The sequence below is a fragment of the Salvelinus namaycush genome, chromosome 32 (genome assembly GCF_016432855.1).
Source record: "Salvelinus namaycush isolate Seneca chromosome 32, SaNama_1.0, whole genome shotgun sequence".
Taxonomy (NCBI): Eukaryota; Metazoa; Chordata; class Actinopteri; order Salmoniformes; family Salmonidae; genus Salvelinus; species Salvelinus namaycush.
Window position 1 is genome coordinate 15,114,855 of NC_052338.1, and position 20,355 is coordinate 15,135,209.

General features: G+C 44.0%; 1 protein-coding gene across 1 annotated transcript; it reads right to left on the bottom strand.

The window, feature by feature from the left end:
* Window positions 1–11,113: 11,113 nt before the first annotated feature.
* Window positions 11,114–15,343, bottom strand: LOC120027202 (SH3 domain-binding glutamic acid-rich-like protein 3). The gene is made up of 3 exons (XM_038972094.1): window positions 15,205–15,343; window positions 13,593–13,760; window positions 11,114–13,411 (listed from the first exon to the last, which is right to left on the bottom strand). Exons 1-3 carry the CDS (start codon window positions 15,247–15,249, stop codon window positions 13,346–13,348), a joined length of 279 nt encoding a protein of 92 aa, XP_038828022.1. The 5' UTR covers window positions 15,250–15,343; the 3' UTR covers window positions 11,114–13,345.
* Window positions 15,344–20,355: the final 5,012 nt, after the last annotated feature.

The window sequence follows — 20,355 nt, forward strand, 5'->3', positions numbered from 1 at the left end:
GGCCTTTGGAATGTTGTCGCACTCCTTCAATTGCTGTGCGCACATCTCCTTCGCATAGAGTTGATCAGGCTGTTGATTTATTGTCCCGAGCACAAGGTGCACCTGTGTAATGATCATACTGTTTAATCAGCTTCTAGATCTGCCACACTTGTCAGGTGGATGGATTATCTTGGCAAAAGAGAAATGCTTACTAACAGGGATGTAAATAACATTTGAGAGAAGTAAGCGTTTTGTGCATATTGGACATTTCTGGGATCTTTTATTTAATCTCATGAAACATTGGACCAACATGTTGTGTTTATATTTATATTTATTATATAAAACATTATTTCGAAACCCAAAGTTAACCCAAATTTAACAGAATATAAACTTTTAAAAGTAGTGAGATGGACAGTTACTTTAAGAAAACCTTATACTAGAATGTGTGATGGGTGTATATTATATTGTGTGAACTGTATCATTTAGATGGGGAGGGTTTGTTTGATAGGGTCAGAGAGGTTGGATGGGGGTTAACGAGGTATGTAGGACTTTATTTTATGTTATTAGAAATACAGGACTAGCTATTAGAGTAACAGGTGTGTAGGTAGGTCGTGGCCGGCCTCACACTCCAGTACAGTAGGTGACAGTGTATGCACATTTTCATTTGGTTGCGATCTGCCAAACAAATTTAAAGAAGTTGCAGCAGTAGCGTTCCCGCCTTCATCGCTGCTCTTCTTGTGCAAGGCTACATTAAGTGCTAAAATGAAGCTATACTTTTTGTAGACCAGTAGTTATGAAAGTGAAATAAAATGAGAAAAGCAAGCTATACCTAGCTAAGTAAGATGTAGTTACCATAGCACTCCTGATAGACAGCCAGCAAAGATCTAGCTCTCCTGTTAGCAAGCCAGCTTACGTTAGCTAGCAAGCTTTACTCCATGCAGCTGCAGACATAGCCACGGGATGAAGGGGTGCTGAGGTTGCTGTAGAACCCTGTGAAAAATGTGAATTCTCTACAACAACACAAAATCTATTAGCACCCCCAAATATCTTCCAGTGGCTATGGCTGCAGATTAATTCTTATGTGGCTTTGCAACAAAGCCAGATGAGTACACATTTTGGTTAAGGTACAGCAACCATGGGTATTTAAACAAAATATGTTTAACATGGAGTTTTTTTTATGATGGCTTCACTGGCAAATGTATATTTTGGACACTAATTTAACAACTGCCTCAAAGGCCAGACAGGTAATTTAGGCTTCCATTGCAGCCTCTTGCTACTCCCATCCCAGGCAGGTCAGTCTAAATAGCAGCTCGGTCTAAATTGCTGTATCACAGGAAGACGGAGTTCTGAATTGCAGCCAGAATTACAGTTTTCTGTAGCTCAGTTGGTAGAGCATGGCATTTGTGATGCCAGGATAGTAGGTTTGATTCCCGGAACTAAACATATGTAAAAAATGTATGCCTGACTGTAAGTCACTTTGGTATATGTCAACTAAGGCTCCTCACTGGGAGGTCAGCCTGAACAACAGCCTCCTGGAAAGGTAGGAATCCTGAAAGGAGCCTTTCAAGGCTAGTTAATGGGCCTTGCTCCTTCCAGGCAGGCCAGTTTAAATAGCTGCTCCCCCAGGGGTGTGTTCAGTACGACAGAACGGTGTTCAGCATTTAGATAAACGGTGCTGTACTGAATGACCAGTTAAATAATATCCTGATTATGGTGGCCCAGACAGTGTTTTCGTGTATGGTGTACTGACAAGTTTTGCCATATCAAATGGTCACACCTATATTGATCAGGCTCCACCTCGCCACATCCATCAAACTGGAGCAAACGTACCTCAACGGCTGGGGCGTATTCATTCTGCAGATTCTGATGCAAAACGTTTCATAAACGGAATGAAGCTGGGAGGGATTTTGCTCTGTTTGCTTCTTAAATCGTCAAGGATTTCCGTAATGAACTTATCCCCGTTTAAGAACAGAGCTCACCGTTTTGGGGAAACTTGTCGTTCCGTACAAACCGCCACGCAACGCAGTATACTTTGAACTGAACGCACCCCTGCACACAACATATGTGGTGTATTCATTAGTTGGACACTGTTGCAAAACGTTTAGCAACGGCAAACATTTAGCAACAAATCTATTTTAATTTGGGCAAATTCAGGTAGATCCCTCACCATTTGGTTCTGTTTCCTTCCGTTTGGTTAAGTGTAGTTCCTTGAGAATACACCCTTGTTCTGTGAGGTTTGAGTTTGCCAGACAAAGAGAGGTATGAATAGAGATATCACTCAGGCAGGCAGTCAATGTGAAAATGATTTATTGGTAAACTTTTAGTCATTTATTTTTAATTGAAAGTTGATTCAGGCCTGCAGGTAAGAAGTGTATATATATATATATATACACACACACACAAATACATTTATAAAAATGTATATACATATAAATAATATGAATCCCTTAATATATATATTTTTTCTCTCATTCAGGTTAACATGTCCAACAAAGCATGTTGGAATTGAAATGCTGAGTTCACTCCCCTTAGCAAAGGCTATAATAGGAAACGTGTGTTAACTTGCACCAGTCGTCGGACATCAAGAATTGTGTTTCCAGATACCTTTCCGGAACCAACACAGAACTCATTGATATGTTCTCTCTGCTTTAAATAATTATACTCAAAAACCAAAGGGCAAAAGAAGAACATGGCCATGGGCTTCACCAAGCAACTCACCACAACATGAGGGACTTGAAGCAGAGCAAGAAGGGACTGTTATGGGGTCCTGTTGACCGAGTCTGATGGATGAGGCCACAGGGTGCCTGTCCAAGTACAACTACCTGAAAACATTCAGTCTCCTGCTACGCTTAAAATCTGCCAAAGAAGCCATGCTTCAGGCTGTGTCAGAGGTCATGAGAGGTAAACTAATACAAGAGCTACAAGATCAATGTACAGTATTTCAAATGAGTATCAAATAAGCCCGTTGAACTGTCTTCAGACATACAGTTGTATTTTTAGTTTTAGACGAAGATATTGGCCAAAAACATGGATGGGCCATTTCGGATGCCAATCATCCAGTTTAGTGTTTGGTTTTTTGGCTTTGTGAAGTCTGACTGTCCTGTGCTGATCTAGGATCAGGTCCTCCCTGTCCATATAATCGTATTCATATGATCTAAAAGGCCAGACTGATCCTATATTGGCACTCCTTTTCTCAGGAAGGTTCTGGCGGGGAGACGGCAGCAGCTTTAGCTCAGAATAGGGAATCACTGCTAATCCGGGCACTTCAACGGAATTCCTGGAAATGGGGTACGTTTCTGCCGATCACTATGGAAAGCTGTTGAAATGAGCCTGAATTCAAGCAATAGCGTCACACACATTGGGAGGTGGTCTTATTACTGAATTATAACTCCCATATAAATGTTGTGACATGTTTTCATGTTAAAGTCAGTAGTCACTATTAACATTCCCTGCACATAAAATTACTTTCTATGGGGTACGCAATAAGTTGAAAATGGCCTGGGTAAGATGATTGAGAGAAGGGAGACCCAGTGATGCGGCTCATTGTTCTTTCTCCCCTGCAGGTAAAGCAGCGGTATCGTGAGCAGTGGGAGAAGCAACGGAGTTGGGAGCAGGACCGATCAGCCTGGACATGAGAAACTGAGGCTGCACAATCATGTTAAAGTATTCCAACATTATATCGTCAGTTGCCGAATGTGGTGGTTGTAAAGTTTGTTGCATACTTCGCAAAATGGTATGAGGGATGTTGAGTGTTACAATCTTGGGGCTTTGCTATGTTTATAGGTAATTCCTAATATTCTTTAAAAGACTTTAAAAAACTAAAATCATCTTTGCCTGCATGTTTCTCTGCGCTCAGGGAAGATGCGTATCCCAAAATGGTACAACATAGACATGGTTGTACAATAGGTGGACAAATACGACATGACAGTTATACATTTAAAGCTACAATATGTAACTTTTTGGGCAACCAAAGTGTTTATACATCTGGCATTCTCATTGAAAGCAAGACTAAGAAGCGGTAGATCTGTTCTATGTAAGGTATTTCTATCGGTCCATTTAGTTTGGGTGTCCTTTACTTTCGGTTTTGTTGTGTACACCAGCTGAAAATACAATATTTTTGGTTATAAAAAATAGATTTCACAGCGGTTTAGATGGTACCATTATTCACGACACAATGACTGCCTGTTTTCTCACAACTGAAATTATGCAAACTATTTTAGTTTTAGCAACCAGGAAATGGAAAGATTTCTGCATATTCCACCTTTGAGAAATTAAAGGTTCTTTTTTTTGAGCTCATGGCACAACCAATGAGGCGGAGAAGCTGGAGGAGGACAGGAAGAAGGTGAAGTGCCGCAAGAAATCTGAAATAGGGTAAGTGCCTCCCATTGGAAGGGTTCAGTCTAGTGGACTGAAATAGGTGCCAGTACTCATTTTGGGTACCTTTATCATTCACATTTAGGTGCAGGAGCACCACAACACTTTGAGCTAATATTCTATGAGGTGGAGGAGCTCAAGCAGTAGAAAAACTGAGGTGCCAGTGCTCAGCTCCGGTGATCTCATGCCTAAGTGGTTCAGTCGGGGATAATAACAGATTAAATAAACTAGCAAAACTGAAAAACAGCCACAACAAGCTGTTGTTCTTATGGATCAAACTGTTTCCTTCCTAAGGCAACGATTGACCCCCCAGTACTGTACCCAACTGAAGAGGAACGCACAGGTGGCTCAGGGGGAGCTGGTATGTCCTTGTTTTTTAACTGCTGTGAATTGACATGATGGGATCATCCCTGCTCACCCAACTTCTGCTTGTAATGTGTCTGTTGTCCATTAGGAGGCAGACTGCAGGATCCCGGGAGTCCTGCTGGAGAGTGCACATCTGGAGGGAATTGAAGCACGTCAAGGAGCAACTCCAGCTGGAAAAGGAAGCAGAGTTTGTCGTCCTGTACAAGTCGGTATTAGCATGAGCAGGCCCGGAGGCTGCAGGAGGATGAGTGGAGGCTGCAGACCCAGAGGATGTCCTAGCAGGGCTACCAGGACAAGGTACTGAACCAGGATGTTTGTTCTTAATTGCTAAAGCACTTGATTAGTTGTGTCCCATGTTCATACTCGTCTTCCTCTCATAGATTCAACACAGAACCCGTTCAGCCTGGACATGAAGAAGTTGTGAGGCCAAAAAGACACGGCACAATCATATGTTTTTATACATTTGTACAAAGAATGAAGTATACCAACACCATGTTTATGTTAGTTGCTGAATGTGGTGGTTCGGTTTGTTACATGTTTAGCAAAATGGTGAGGGATAGTTTTACAATTCAAAGAATCATAAAAAAATTATCTATTAACAAGACCTAAGATTGTGAGTTTTGTTAATATTTTCTTTGCCTGTGTAACGGTCCTGACCTGTTTTATGTTGTTTTTGTATGTGTTTTTGGTCAGGGCGTGTGTTTTGGGTGGGCAGTCTATGTTTTGTATTTCTAGGTTGGTTTTTGTGTTCGGCCTGGTATGATTCTCAATTAGAGACAGGTGTGTATCGTTTGTCTCTAATTGAGAGTCATACTAAGGCAGCCAGGGTTTCACTGGGGTTTTGTGGGTGTTTGTTCCTGTGTCCTCACATGGACGGTTGAAGGTTAGTCACATTTGTTGTTTTGTAGTTTTGTAGTGTCTTGTTTGCTGTTGTCATTAAAAGATGGCTTATTTCCCTCAATCCGCATCTTGGTCCTATCCATGCTCCTCCTCGTTTGAGGAGGAGAACAACATTGACTGCCTTTACAGAAACACCCACCACAACAGGACCAAGCGGATTGAGGAGAGAGAAAAGGAACTAAGGCACTGGACACAGGAGGAATGGACTTGGGAGGAGATCCTGGACGGTAGAGGACCTTGGGCTCAGCCAGGGGAATATCGCCGTCCCAAGGAGGAGTTGGAAGCAGCGAAGGCTGAGAGGCGTTGGTATGAGGAGGCAGCGCGACAACGCGGTTGGGAGCCCGTGAGTCAGACCCAAAAATTTCTTGGGGGGGGGGCACACGAGGAGTGTGGCAAAGCCGGGTAGGATACCCGAGCCAACTCCCCGTGCTTACCGTGGAGGTAGAAGGCGTCGTACTGGTAAGACACCGTGTTATGCGGTAAAGCGCACGGTGTCCCCAGTACGCGTGCTTAGCCCAGTGCGGGCTATTCCACCTTGCCGCACTGGGAGGGCTAGGTTGGGCATCGAGCCGGATGTCATGAAGCCGGCCCAACGTATCTGGCCTCCAGTACGTCTCCTCGGGCCGGCGTACATGGCACCAGCCTTACAGGTGGTGTCCCCGGTTCGCCTGCATAGCCCAGTGCGGGCTATTCCACCTCGCCGCACTGGCAGGGCTACGGGGATCATTCAACCTGGTAGGGTTGGGGAGGCTCGGTGCTCAAGAGCACGTGTCCTCCTTCACGGTCCGGTAGACCCGGTGCCACCTCCATGTACCAGTCCTCCGGTGGCAGCCCCCCGTACCAGGCTGTCTCTCCGGGTTCTCTCTCCTGCTGTTTCCTCCTCTCCAGCGCAGCCAGTGCCTAGACCACGCACCAGGCTGTCTCTCCGGGTTCTCTCTCCTGCTGTTTCCTCCTCTCCAGCGCAGCCAGTGCCTAGACCACGCACCAGGCTGTCTCTCCTTCTCCTCCCTACAGAGCCGTCCTGCCATGACCAGCCAGAGCCGTCCTGCCATGACCAGCCAGAGCCGTCCTGCTATGACCAGCCAGAGCCGTCCTGCTATGACCAGCCAGAGCCGTCCTGCTATGACCAGCCAGAGCCGTCCTGCTATGACCAGCCAGAGCCGTCCTGCTATGACCTGCCAGAGCCGTCCTGCTATGACCTGCCAGAGCCGTCCTGCTATGGCCTGCCAGAGCCGTCCAGCCGGGGCCTGCCAGAGCCGTCCAGCCGGGGCCTGCCAGAGCCGTCCAGCCGGGACCTGCCAGAGCCGTCCAGCCGGGACCTGCCAGAGCCCGTCCAGCCGGGATCTGCCAGAGCCCGTCCAGCCGGGATCTGCCAGAGCCCGTCCAGCCGGGATCTGCCAGAGCCCGTCCAGCCGGGATCTGCCAGAGTCCCTCAGCCGGGATCTGCCAGAGTCCCTCAGCCGGGATCTGCCAGAGTCCCTCAGCCGGGATCTGCCAGAGTCCCTCAGCCGGGATCTGCCAGAGTCCCTCAGCCGGGATCTGCCAGAGTCCCTCAGCCGGGATCTGCCAGAGTCCCTCAGCCGGGATCTGCCAGAGTCCCTCAGCCGGGATCTGCCAGAGTCCCTCAGCCGGGATCTGCCAGAGTCCCTCAGCCGGGATCTGCCAGAGTCCCTCAGCCGGGATCTGCCAGAGTCCCTCAGCCGGGATCTGCCAGAGTCCCTCAGCCGGGATCTGCCAGAGTCCCTCAGCCGGGATCTGCCAGAGTCCCTCAGCCGGGATCTGCCAGAGTCCCTCAGCCGGGATCTGCCAGAGTCCCTCAGCCGGGATCTGCCAGAGTCCCTCAGCCGGGATCTGCCAGAGTCCCTCAGCCGGGATCTGCCAGAGTCCCTCAGCCGGGACCTGCCAGAGTCCCTCAGCCGGGACCTGCCAGAGTCCCTCAGCCGGGACCTGCCAGAGTCCCTCAGCCGGGACCTGCCAGAGTCCCTCAGCCGGGACCTGCCAGAGTCCCTCAGCCGGGACCTGCCAGAGTCCCTCAGCCGGGACCTGCCAGAGTCCCTTGTCCCGGTGCTGCCCCTTGTCCCGGTGCTGCCCCTTGTCCCGGTTCTGCCCCTTGTCCCGGTTCTGCCCCTTGTCCCGGTTCTGCCCCTTGTCCCGGTTCTGCCCCTTGTCCCGGTTCTGCCCCTTGTCCCGGTTCTGCCCCTTGTCCCGGTTCTGCCCCTTGTCCCGGTTCTGCCCCTTGTCCCGGTTCTGCCCCTTGTCCCGGTTCTGCCCCTTGTCCCGGTTCTGCCCCTTGTCCCGGTTCTGCCCCTTGTCCCGGTTCTGCCCCTTGTCCCGGTTCTGCCCCTTGTCCCGGTTCTGCCCCTTGTCCCGGTTCTGCCCCTTCTCCTGGTGCTGGCCGTTTATTTAGGGGATGTTAGTTTTAGGGTGGTCATTGGGAGGGGAAGACAGAAACGGGGAGTGACTATGGTGGTGTGGGGACAGCGTCCAGAGCCGGAGCCACCACCGTGGTCAACTGCCCACCCAGACCCTCCCCTGGACTTTGTGCTGGTGCGCCCGGCGTTCGCACCTTGAGGGGGGGGTTCTGTAACGGTCCTGACCTGTTTTATGTTGTTTTTGTATGTGTTTTTGGTCAGGGCGTGTGTTTTGGGTGGGCAGTCTATGTTTTGTATTTCTAGGTTGGTTTTTGTGTTCGGCCTGGTATGATTCTCAATTAGAGACAGGTGTGTATCGTTTGTCTCTAATTGAGAGTCATACTAAGGCAGCCAGGGTTTCACTGGGGTTTTGTGGGTGTTTGTTCCTGTGTCCTCACATGGACGGTTGAAGGTTAGTCACATTTGTTGTTTTGTAGTGTCTTGTTTGCTGTTGTCATTAAAAGATGGCTTATTTCCCTCAATCCGCATCTTGGTCCTATCCATGCTCCTCCTCGTTTGAGGAGGAGAACAACATTGACTGCCTTTACAGCCTGTCCGTTTCTCTGCGCTCATGGAAGAAACACTTTGTCACACAATACAAACAAACAATTTATCATTGACAGAATAATTAGATTAATTTCCTTAGTTGGATATCTGCTATTTGTCATAATTATCAACCTATACAACATATGTGAAGCATATACAATACTTTAGAGCCAATCTGTAAGATTTACCCTTTGATTTGGAAGAGTTTTTGATCTAAATACCTTGACGAAAAGACACATACTAAAGACACATACTCCATTGTTTGTTTTTGTTCTCGTACAACAGGGCTGTCAAATTCATTCCATTCCTAGTGTCTACGTGTTAATGGTTTTTCCTTTCAATTAAGACAACCAGGTGCGTGGACTTCTTTACTAATTAGTGACCTTAATTAATCAATTAAGTACAAGGGAGGAGTGAAAACCTGAATATACTTGGACCTGCATGGAATGAGTTTGATACGTATCATACAACAAATATTTGTAATTCTTTGGGCCTACTTGAAACCAATACACATTTCTATGAAGTGCTTGTGTGAACAGAATTGCACAGCAGTGAAATGCATTAAATGCATGTCTTGATGGAGGTACATTTCACTCTGTTTCTAAATAAATTGTTCTTTATCAACTTCTACCTGGTCATTATACATCTTATTTGATCTACCAACATGATGAATACATAAATAGTAAATAAATGAACACTTTCACAAACATGGTTAATCTTGGATCTTATTACTGTTGCTATTTCACCATCAGATGGATGGATATACGTGCAGCATCAGATAAGGTTTACAGCCGGTTCCCATCCAGAGCCATGCTGTATACACAGTCACCGCTCAGTTCTCATCAACATAGATGACAACTTGAACAGGAAACGCTGAGTGGGCGTTTTAACTTCCTGTGCCCGACCATGTGTCTATGTCAGGACCTGTACACTGAACGATTCCAAGCAGCCAGCAGTATAATGATGTTCTTACAGCTTTTATTCTCATGTCATACCCGTGATCACAACACGTGAGAAAACAACTTTGATCGTGTGAGCAAATTCAGTGGACACCTGCTCATCAAACATCTAATTCCAAAATCATAGACATTAATATGGAGTTGGTCGGCAACGGGAGGTTGCTGCTATAACAGCCTCTACTCTTCTGGGAAGGCTTTCCACTAGATATTGGGACATTGCTGCGGGGATTAGTGAGGTCGGGCACTGATGTCGGGCGATTAGGCCTGGCTCGCAGTCGGCGTTCCATTTCACCCCGAAGGTGTTCGAAGGGGTTGAGGTCAGGGCTCTGTTCAGGCCAGTCAAGTTCTTCCACACCGATCTCAACAAAATATTTCTGTATGGACCTCACTTTGTGCACAAGGGCATTGTCATGCTGAAACAAGAAAGGGCTTTCCCCAAACTGTTGCCACAAAGTTGGAAGCACAGAAGAGTGAAGAATGTCATTGGATGCTGTAGCATTAACATTTCCCTTCACTAGAACTAAGGGGCCTATCCCAAACCATGAAAAACAGCCCCAGACCAATATTCCTCCTCCACCAAACTTTACAGTTATCACTATGCATTGGGGCAAGTAGCGTACTCCGGCCATCCGCCAAACCCAGATTCGTCCGTTGGGCTGGTAGATGGTGAAGCGTGATTCATCCTTCCAGAGAACGCGTTTCCAAAGGCGACGAGCTTTACACCACTCCAGCCGACGCTTGGCATTGCGCATGGTGCAGTTTGGAACTCAGTAGTGAGTGTTGCAACCGAGGACAGACGATTTTTACACACTATGCGCTTCAGCACTCGGTGGTCCCGTTCTGTGAGCTTGTGTGGCCTAAAACTTCGCGGCTGAGCCTTTAGATGTTTCCACTTCACAATTACAGCATTTACAGTTGACTGGGACACCTCTAGCAGGGCATAAATTAAATGAACTGACTTGTTGTAAGGTGGCATACTATTAAGGTTCCACGTTGAAAGTCACTGAGCTACTCAGTAAGGCCATTCTACTGCCAATGTTTGTCTATGGAGATTGCATGGCTGTGTGCTCGATTTTATACACCTGTCAGCAACGGATGTGGCTGAAATAGCCGAATCAACTAATTTGAAGAAGTGTAATTTGAAGGGGCACAGGGCCTTGTAACATTCCTCAATGAGATGACGTGAACCGCAAATGGAAAGGCTGCCGTAATCAAGATATCAGAGAGCCGTAAGAAAAATACCACTGAATCAATATAGTATCTGATGAATATACTGTATGTATATTATATGTACTGTGTCCTTTTTACAATATGTTTTTCCTTCTCTCTGTTTTGACAGCTTTGCAATCGTATTTGTAATACTATTTATTGTACAATGAAGAATATGTTCATAACACACTCAAGACCAAATTAATCAACTAGTTTTTGAAGTGACAACTGAGTCCTTGATTCACATTTTAAAACACAAATAGACCTATTGGCCATAATTCCTTTTTATTTGAACCATAATACTTATTTGACCCTTTTTCCCAATCTTCTTGGAAGACAACAGCATCTCATTCCCTATATATATATATATTTTTTTATTTTGGCCAAAGGGGCAAAGCAATAGTTCGAAGAGAGAGACATGGAATGTTGAACATATAGTTGATAGAGAATAGCTACACATCATTGACCAATAACACATCAACCAGCATCAAATGACAAACATTGTCTGTGAAGGCTGCCATTACAGAATAGAGGTGCCACACCTACATACCCAGATATACTATGCGTGTGGTGGTGCATTGCCAGACTTTGTCTGAGATAGATGAAAATCAAGGTTCCTATGTGTGGAACCAGGGGTTATAATGATAGGTATGCTCTAGCACAAAGATTACATTGGGCCCAATATGTATATTTTTTTAAGCGAGGATGACATACTGGGTAAAAGATGTGGGACTCTACACATGAAACGGCACATACGTTTTTTACAACATCCCTTGGAAGAGAAACCAGTTGGAAGAAAGAGGAGTACACACTTGAAGCACTAAAAGTGAGGCCTTCAACTTTCCCCATGTGGTGAGTTAGTTTTATCTAAGAATGAGATTGTGTCAGTTCAATCTGAAACACTTTCTTTATCCACTCAGGAGCCAAACATCAGTAAAACAGTGGGAATGTGAGGCAGAGTTTAATATGCATAGTTGTCTTTACTGCATCTTCAAGCTGGTTCAAGATTGAATTACACATTACCACAGATAGAACAGTAACAAGTCCTAAACAGTCATTGGGGCTTATAAATTCAGGGGATTATAATACTCAAACTCAGTTCTCTTACAGTAAGGATGTACAGCTGTAGTACCAGTAACAGTGTTATGTATTTTTGCGACAATGTCCTATAAATATGTCTATTTTATATCTATGTAAGACCAATGATTGACGATCAGGTAATTCCCAGCAAATGCAAGTGGTCTCTTAAAAAAATACAGCAGTCTTTGGAATGCAGTAACAGAGAGTAAAGTAAGACTATATTGAGGTCAAAAGTGACTGTATCTAGCTGTAAAGCACGTTCTCACATATTTATTGGCACCAAGTTTAACACTATGAAATGCTGTCTGTCTGTTTTTACCATATTCTGTAACTCTCCACAATGGACTCACCTTTCCAGCATGGACCTTTGACACCATTAGCATGCTAAGCATTGAAATGTTTTGGACCAAAGTAGAATTCAGTTCACTTATTCTGTTTCTACCACAATTCACATTTCTTTAAGGTTCTGTGATTGTTGGCGTCTACGTTCTCCATGCTACGTTCTCCTATCCATGTTGATGTCTACAGTAGGCCCAAGTACATTTTGAAAATGACTTGTCTGTCGATATGAACAACATGGAAGTTAAGTGGGACAGGTAAGGAAAAGAAAAACACCGTTAAATCTAAGTCATGGTAACCAAGTATTCTGTTTTCTGTTTGTTTGGTCTGGGTATGAAATGGCCCCTATTCCCTACATAGGCTGTGTTTAGACAGACAGCCCAATTCTGATATATATTTTTTCAGATCAGCTCTGAAAATGATCTGTGTGGAAAGATCTGATGTGATTGGTCAAAAATAGAATGAGGGGAAAAAAATATCAGAATTGGGCTGCCTATGTAAACGCAGCCGTAGTGCACTACATTTGACCAGGTCAATACAGGGAATAAAAGGGTCATTTCATGCCAAGATCGATTCCTGGTGAATGTTAGCCTCTTGATTAGTGGACCTACATTGGTAACATGTACAGCCCAGATTATTTGACCTAATTACCACACATCTAGATTAGGCAGCTCCATTGATCCCACAGACCAGACTGATTAGTGACATGAACACATTGGACCAGGCAAGCCTGGGTTCAAATACTATTCCAAATACAAATATTTAAGCATTTGCTTTTGTCTGCATGGAGTGCCAGGTGGGTGGTGTTCGCCTTTTTTGGACATTTCTATTGGTTCAATTGCTACAGGAAAGCTTCAAAAAAGTACCACTTAAGCATTTAAAATGATTTGAAAGTATTTGAACCCAGATCTTGAGCAGAAAGGACCAAAAAGGGAAACAGTGACGAAAGAAACGGGGAGAACATAATAAGTGCCGTATAAAACATACACAATCATTTCAACAGTGGTTAGGTAAGTCCAGCGGGGTGGGGTGGGAAGGGGTGCGTGTGCCTTTTGATTGGTTGGTTGTATTTGGCATTCATCATGGCATTGAGAAAGAGGGCAGGCACCGCCAGTGCGGCAGAGGGGTAGTCAACGAGCCTCCCTGGGGGAGGGGGGGGGGACGACACACGACTCTTCCTCATCACGCCATCTTCAGAAACTGCTCCACTTTGTCCTCCTCCACTGCGTCAGAAAACATCTCATAGTTCTGGAGGAAAGAGACCAAACAGAGTATAAGGTATTATAAAGGGGTCATAACATGCTTATGCCATCTAAGTAAACAGTTACCCACCTTTTCATCTATACTTATGTCCTCATACCGTTAGATAAACACTCAACACACACACAACCCTATCATATCGCACAAATATTAATTCTCCCTTCCTTACCCCACAGTACTGGTCCTCATTGAAGATCTGTGGCGGGACAGCCGTGGGGTTCCCTGCCTTGCTTCTCATCTCGTCCCTGACCTCCCCGCCCACTGAGATGTCAATCAGCTCGTACTGGATGCTCTTACTGTCCAGGATCCTCATCACCTCCGCCTGCTGAGACTTCACCTGGAGGGGGAGAGGAAAGGGTCAGTTCAGGATCAGGGATCCATTGCACTTTTCACACTACTGAGCCTAGCTAAACTGAGTTTAGCAGTACTGGCCTGATTATACATTTAACATAGCGCTGAAAAGGACAATGTGAAAAGACATATCAGTGCCAGCACGGTACAGTTTGGTAAGATAGTGTGAAAAGGGTGCAAGCTTTACTTGTAGTACCAGGCACCAAACGGTCAGAGATCTGTTTTGTTAATGTCTGCGGTTAAGAAGGGAGATAGATGGGTAGCATTAGCACTTCTATGATTATCCTGACAGAGAGACACGAAACGGCTAAGTAGATCTAAGTAGTCTGCTTTGCCTTTAAAAGCTAAAAGGGTTTAGCTAATGTGTCGTTGATGATTAATTGTGCAACGCTATCTTGTTGGGCCGGATTGAGGAAGTTGGGGGGTGGGGGGTGTTTGCTATGTGTAACCACGTCTACTTCACCCACCAACTACATGCAGCCTGGCATTCAATGGGCAAGGCAGGAAGACACACCACGCACTACTGAAAGCCGATTAAAATTACCATGAGAAGACAAGAGGAAAGCTTGGGCCAAACCGAATCCCTTACTTTTTTGTAGAGGAGGTGAAATTACATAATTTATGGCTAAACATTTTCAAAGTCTAAGATTAAAAAAGATCGTGAATCATGACCCGATGGTTATAGGCTATGGATAAATTGGCAGTACAATGCAGAGGCCACCGAAAAACAAATCCCCCTGTAATTGACACCAGATGTTTAACCGCGATGTTTTGCATAAATTGATACATTGAGTTCACGCTTGAGCGAATGCAAACTCTTGGGAAGTACGCTGCAACATCTGTATCAATTCCAGAAATTCCACTTAAAGCGAAATCCTGTCTGTTTATAATGCTTCTAGACTGCACAAATAGTTCACATCCACAGTGCAGACAGGTATACGGTAGCCATTGCTGACAAGTATGCTAACCTAGTTGCACTTGTCAAGACATGCAGCGATTATATCAGGTAAGTTGCAGAATGCGAAAAATATGCAATTACCGGTAACATGTCCTCATTATTCGAATATGTTCGTGTGATCTACCGCCAAACGCAGACAGAGGAAATTAAGCAGAACTATATTACTTCCGTCCCCATTTTCGGGGTGAGTTTGCATTTCCTGGTCTGTTTTGTTCATCTCTAAATAAAGTCGTTCTTCAAAAACGTTGCGATTGTATGGTGGACTGAATTATAAATTATGCCACACATGCAAACAATTACATTCTTGATCTAAAACATGGAACATTCGCATTGTATATATGCTGATCAGATCCTGGGATGGATCGTTGACAGGGCGTTGGGTGTGTCTTTCAGACTGGTCCATAAAGGGTCCATTAGAAATGTATCCACCTGCAAGAATATAATATATCAATGAATTTCCGTTACATCTCACCTCTCTGGATGCAGTAACGGTGGTATAATACAATTTGACGCCCATGATTGCGATTCTCGATATCCCTTTGTGTTGTCACACGAACCGCGAATAGCTCTCTTGCCGAAGACTACGATCAATCGCCTCCCGCCGCTGAAAGGCTTCTATTTGCTGTGTGGTTTAAAGGGCCAGTGCAACTCTTTAGTCCTTTGTGTAGATTGATGTTCTACTAGTAGGCTATTTGATGGGACTGTGACATGTAAATCTAGCCTGTTATTGGCATATAGTCCAGTGTGTAGTAAAGTTAAACAGCCTGGAATAAAATGATTACCCATATCCAATTTATAAATACTTTTTTCAGCTTTTTTGTTTGAGACTATATGAACATGAAGGGCAGTGGTCTAAAGTACTTAAGTTGTACTTTAAAGTATTTTTACTCAAGTAGTTTTATGGAGTATCTGTACTTTACTATTTATATTTTTGACAACTTTTACTCAACAATCAACTGAGCCAATGTGCCTTGATTACAAATCCTCCTCAAAGTCCCCGTTCCACTGACTGTCACTAAGCATAAACAATCCAACCCCACCTAGGCTATTTCAAGGCAATCATTTTGTTATTGTGATCAACACTGTCCAAGTAAATTGGGTAAACTCAGGTGCAATAATGGATTATGATAAGACCTCCCGTTGGGACTGAAAGCAAATAACAGATCTTTGTAAATCTAAATCAAGACTACTATGGTCTCTGTGTAACTGATGTAACGGTGAACAGTAGGCTAATGAAACTAGTTGAGCTTGGCATGGTGATATAGATATTGATCACTGGCAGGGCAGTGAGCCAGGCAGCAGGGGTAATGTGGACAGAGTCCAAGCGTAGGGTTAGCTCCAGCTTTGTCTGCTGATTCAGGTTTTTCCTACATGGGATAAAGAGGAGCTGAGCTGGGTGGCTTGGCAGGCAGCAGTAGCTAAATGCACTGAACAAACCAGGAAGAGGGCCAAGACTGGAATCAGACCCCCAAACTGTGTCCTGGCAAGCCTGGTCAATAAGCATAATTCAACAACCATTTATTGATCAGTGTCTACATCAGGATGGGACTGCTTGTGATCGTTGAAGGGAAGCATTGTGATCTCAAAGTCAAAGAATATGGAGAGATGAAACTGTGTTCAGACAAACAGATCTGTCTGGACAGAGAGGCTGACATGTAAAACAGATACTAAGCCTAAAATGCCCATTGGTATACTGGTGTCAAGATTATAATTTGCGCACTTAACGCCCTTAGGCTAACAATCCCATTTCAGAATTTACCAATCACACTGTGGATCAGTTTCAATCATTAATGAAGAGCACAAGCAGAGGACAAATACAATGATAATTTCAGCACTGTGATGGAGCATAGAACGGTAGTAGGCTGTAATGTGTCAATGTTACATCAATCAAACCAAATCCTAGGGTTACTAAAATAGGCTCCAAATGTTACATTATTTCAAGGGATATAATGGGAACACTATACAATATGGAGACAATGGATGGATACCCACTATTCACATGGATTCGTGGCATACCAATACATATCATTTGTGTTTCAGATCAGACGCTTTGCCTCTCCACATGGAGGAAGCAGTCGCCTAGAGTTCAACACTGCCCCTCTGCTGAGCTGCGTGAAATGCTTGGAGACAGAAATGACAGCAACGTAACGGTTACATCCTTCCTTGCAATTTGATTGGGCGAGGTGAGTTTGAGGTTGCAGTAATAACGAAAGGAAAAGGGTGTGGGCTTCAAGTCGTTTTTTATTTATTTTTACAAATGCCATGAAGTTAACAAAGTATTGGAATGTGAATGCCCTGCAAATTGTTAGGATTTCTGACTTGTCTTAGAGCAGTGGCCACCTGTCATGTTCTCTAGTTGTTTTGTGCTTCACGTGTTTAGCTAATATATATACTGTTCAAAAGTTTGGGGTCACTTAGAAATGTCCTTGTTTTTGAAAGTAAAGCACAAAAAAAATTGTCCATTAAAATAACATCAAATTGATCAGAAATACAGTGTAGACATTGTTAATGTTGTAAATGACTTTTGTAGCTGGAAACGGCAGATTTTTAATGGAATATCTACATAGACCTACAGAGGCCCAATATCAGCAACCATCACTCCTGTGTTCCAATGGCACGTTGTGTTAGCTAATCCAAGTTTATCATTAGAAAAAGCTAATTAATCACTAGAAAACCCTTTTGCAATTATGTTAGCACAGTTAAACTGTTGTTCTGCTTAAAGAAGCAATACAACTGGCCTTTAGACTAGTTGAATATCTGGAGCATCAGCATTTGTGGGTTCGATTACAGGCTCAAAATAGCCAGAAACAAAGAACTTACTTCTGAAACTTGTCATTCTTGTTCTGAGAAATGAAGGCTATTCCATGCGAGAAATTGCCAAGAAACTGAAGATCTCGTACATTGCTGTATACTACTCCCTTCCCAGGAAATGCGCAAACTGGCTCTAACCAAATTAGAAAGAGGAGTGGGAGGCCCCAGTGCACAACTGAGCAAGAGGACAAGTGCATTAGTGTCTAGTTTGAGAAACAGACATCTCACAAGTCCTCAACTGGCAGCTTCATTAAATAGTACCCGAAAAACACCAGTCTCAACGTCAACAGTGAAGAGGAGACTCCGGGATGCTGGCCTTCTAGGCAGAGTTCCTCTGTTCTTTTGCCCATCTTAATCTTGGCCAAAAAAAAGAAAAGATTAAGATGGGCAAAAGAACACAGACACTGGACAGAGGAACCCTGCCTAGAAGGCCAGCATCAAGAATCACAAGCAATGGACATTAGACCGGTGGAAATCTGTCCTTTGGTCTGAGTCCAAATTTGAGATTTTTGGTTCCAACGCTGTGTCTTTGTGAGACGCAGAGTAGGTGAACAGATGATATATGCATGTGTGGATCCCACCGTGAAGCATTGAGAAGGAGGTGTGATAGTGTTTTGCTGGTGACACTGATTTATTTAGAATTGAAGGCACACTTAACCAGCATGGCTAACACAGCATTCTGCAGCGATACGCCATCTCATCTGGTTTGCGCTTAGTGGGACTATCATTTGTTTTTCAACAGGACAATGACCCAACACACCTCCAGGCTGTGTAAGGGCTATTTGACCAAGAAGGAGAGTGATGGAGTGCTGCGTCAGATGACCTGGCCGCCGCAATTACCCAACCTCAACCCAATTGAGATGGTTTGGGATGAGTTGGACCACAGAGTAAAGGAAAAGCAGCCAACAAGTGCTCAGCATATGTAGGAACTCCTTCAAGACTGTTGGAAAAGCATTCCAGGTGAAGCTGGTTGAGAGAATGCCAAAGTGTGCAAAGCTGTCATTGAGGCAAAGGGTGGCTACTTTGAAAAATCTCAAATATAAATTATATTTTGATTGGTTTAACACTTTTTTGGTTACTACATGATTCCATGTGTGTTATTTCATAGTTTGGATGTCTACACTATTATTCTACAATGTAGAAAATAGTAAAAATAAAGAAAAACCCTTGAATGAGTAGGTGTGTCCAAACTTTTGACTGGTACACACACATTTTATATATAAAATATTTTTGGGGGTATTAATATGTCACATATCAGTTTGCAAACAATGTATAAACTAACAATTATTGAGTTAATAAAGACATACAAACATGCTCTTGTTTTGCTTGCTTGAGTAAGCTCCAAAATGCAGGTGTTTAAGCCTAGCTCAGTGCTTTCTGTGGTGGTGGGGCAGCCAGAGGAAAATACAGAGCTTAGGGGTTGGTAATGTTCTCTAGTTACGCCGTGATTGGCTCAGTGTTCTGTCACTCATGGGGATACTACGTCGCCGCAAATCTATGGGCAGAGCTCAAAAATGCAAGCCCCTTGGGTGCTGCCATAGAGTTACAATAGAAGTGCCCATCCAAGAAGGCTCATGGTCATTGGCCACAGATAAAATGACGTTATATCTATCCTATCTTTGATTGAACTGATCATGTCAACGTCATACTTTCTAAATCTTAGCTAGCAAGCAGTCTTCATAATGAATCACGTCGACAATCTACTTGCAAATCCTTTTCAATCCTATGAAGATAAACTATAGATAAAACGTATCGGTGCTCATCGGCCATAAACATTACACAAGTTGTGTTTTGGAAGGAAGCAGTGGCTAACTGCAAGTGTTGCAAAGCAATCACCATCCTGCTATTCAGTGGAGTGGGTGTGTGATCCAAGTCAGGGTTTAAAGGTCTCTTTTCAAAGATAAACATTCAACACCATGGGCTAGAATAGGTTGAGTACATTGACCATGCTGTCAATCCAGCATGACTTCTGCCGCGTTCAAAACAATTGGAAATCAGAGAGTAATGGACAAAGGGTAAACATTAACAAAGCCGGATTGCATCACAGCACTGTGGAGAGCGAGAGAGAGAGAGTTCTTACCAGTCCTGGCAGTGGGAAGCCAGGGTAAGAGGGAACACATTTTCCTTTTCCCCCTCATGGTCACTCAAAAGAAAAGGTAGCAATGGAACACGTAAACGCACCAACAATTTACAGATTATGAACTAATCATGTATTACTGTACGATCACGACCATTACATACATCATTTGACACCATGTCAATTGAAAATGTTCAATATGACACAGTAGCTTTCAAAACTCAGTCAACAGAAGGTCAGGACTTTTCCAGACCAGAGAACAACTAAACAAATATATTCTAGGATTAAAGTGAGCAAGTAAAAACAACTGTTACAGCAAAGTGACAAAGACATAAAGAAAAAAAAGCACTGTTAGATTCACCCGCCCCCCAATATAGAAAAGACTAGAAAAGTTTACATTATTCTAATTCGCTTTGTTAAGGCTATGACAATAAAAGTTGGCAAGACCGCACAAACAGATCTGGGACCAGGCTAGTGATAGGCTTCGTCATCTCCCGTTATGTAAAAGATAAATACTCTCAAGGCACAACAAGAACATGTTGACATAATACAGCATGTTGACATAATACAGTGACTACACAAGGTGCTTACTATAAAAATATACTGTGTATACAGTGGTAAGAAAAGTATGTGAACCCTTTGGAATTACCTGGATTTCTGCATAAAATGTCAAATTTTATCTGATCTTCATCTAAGTCACAACAATAGACATTCTGTTTAAACTAATAACACACA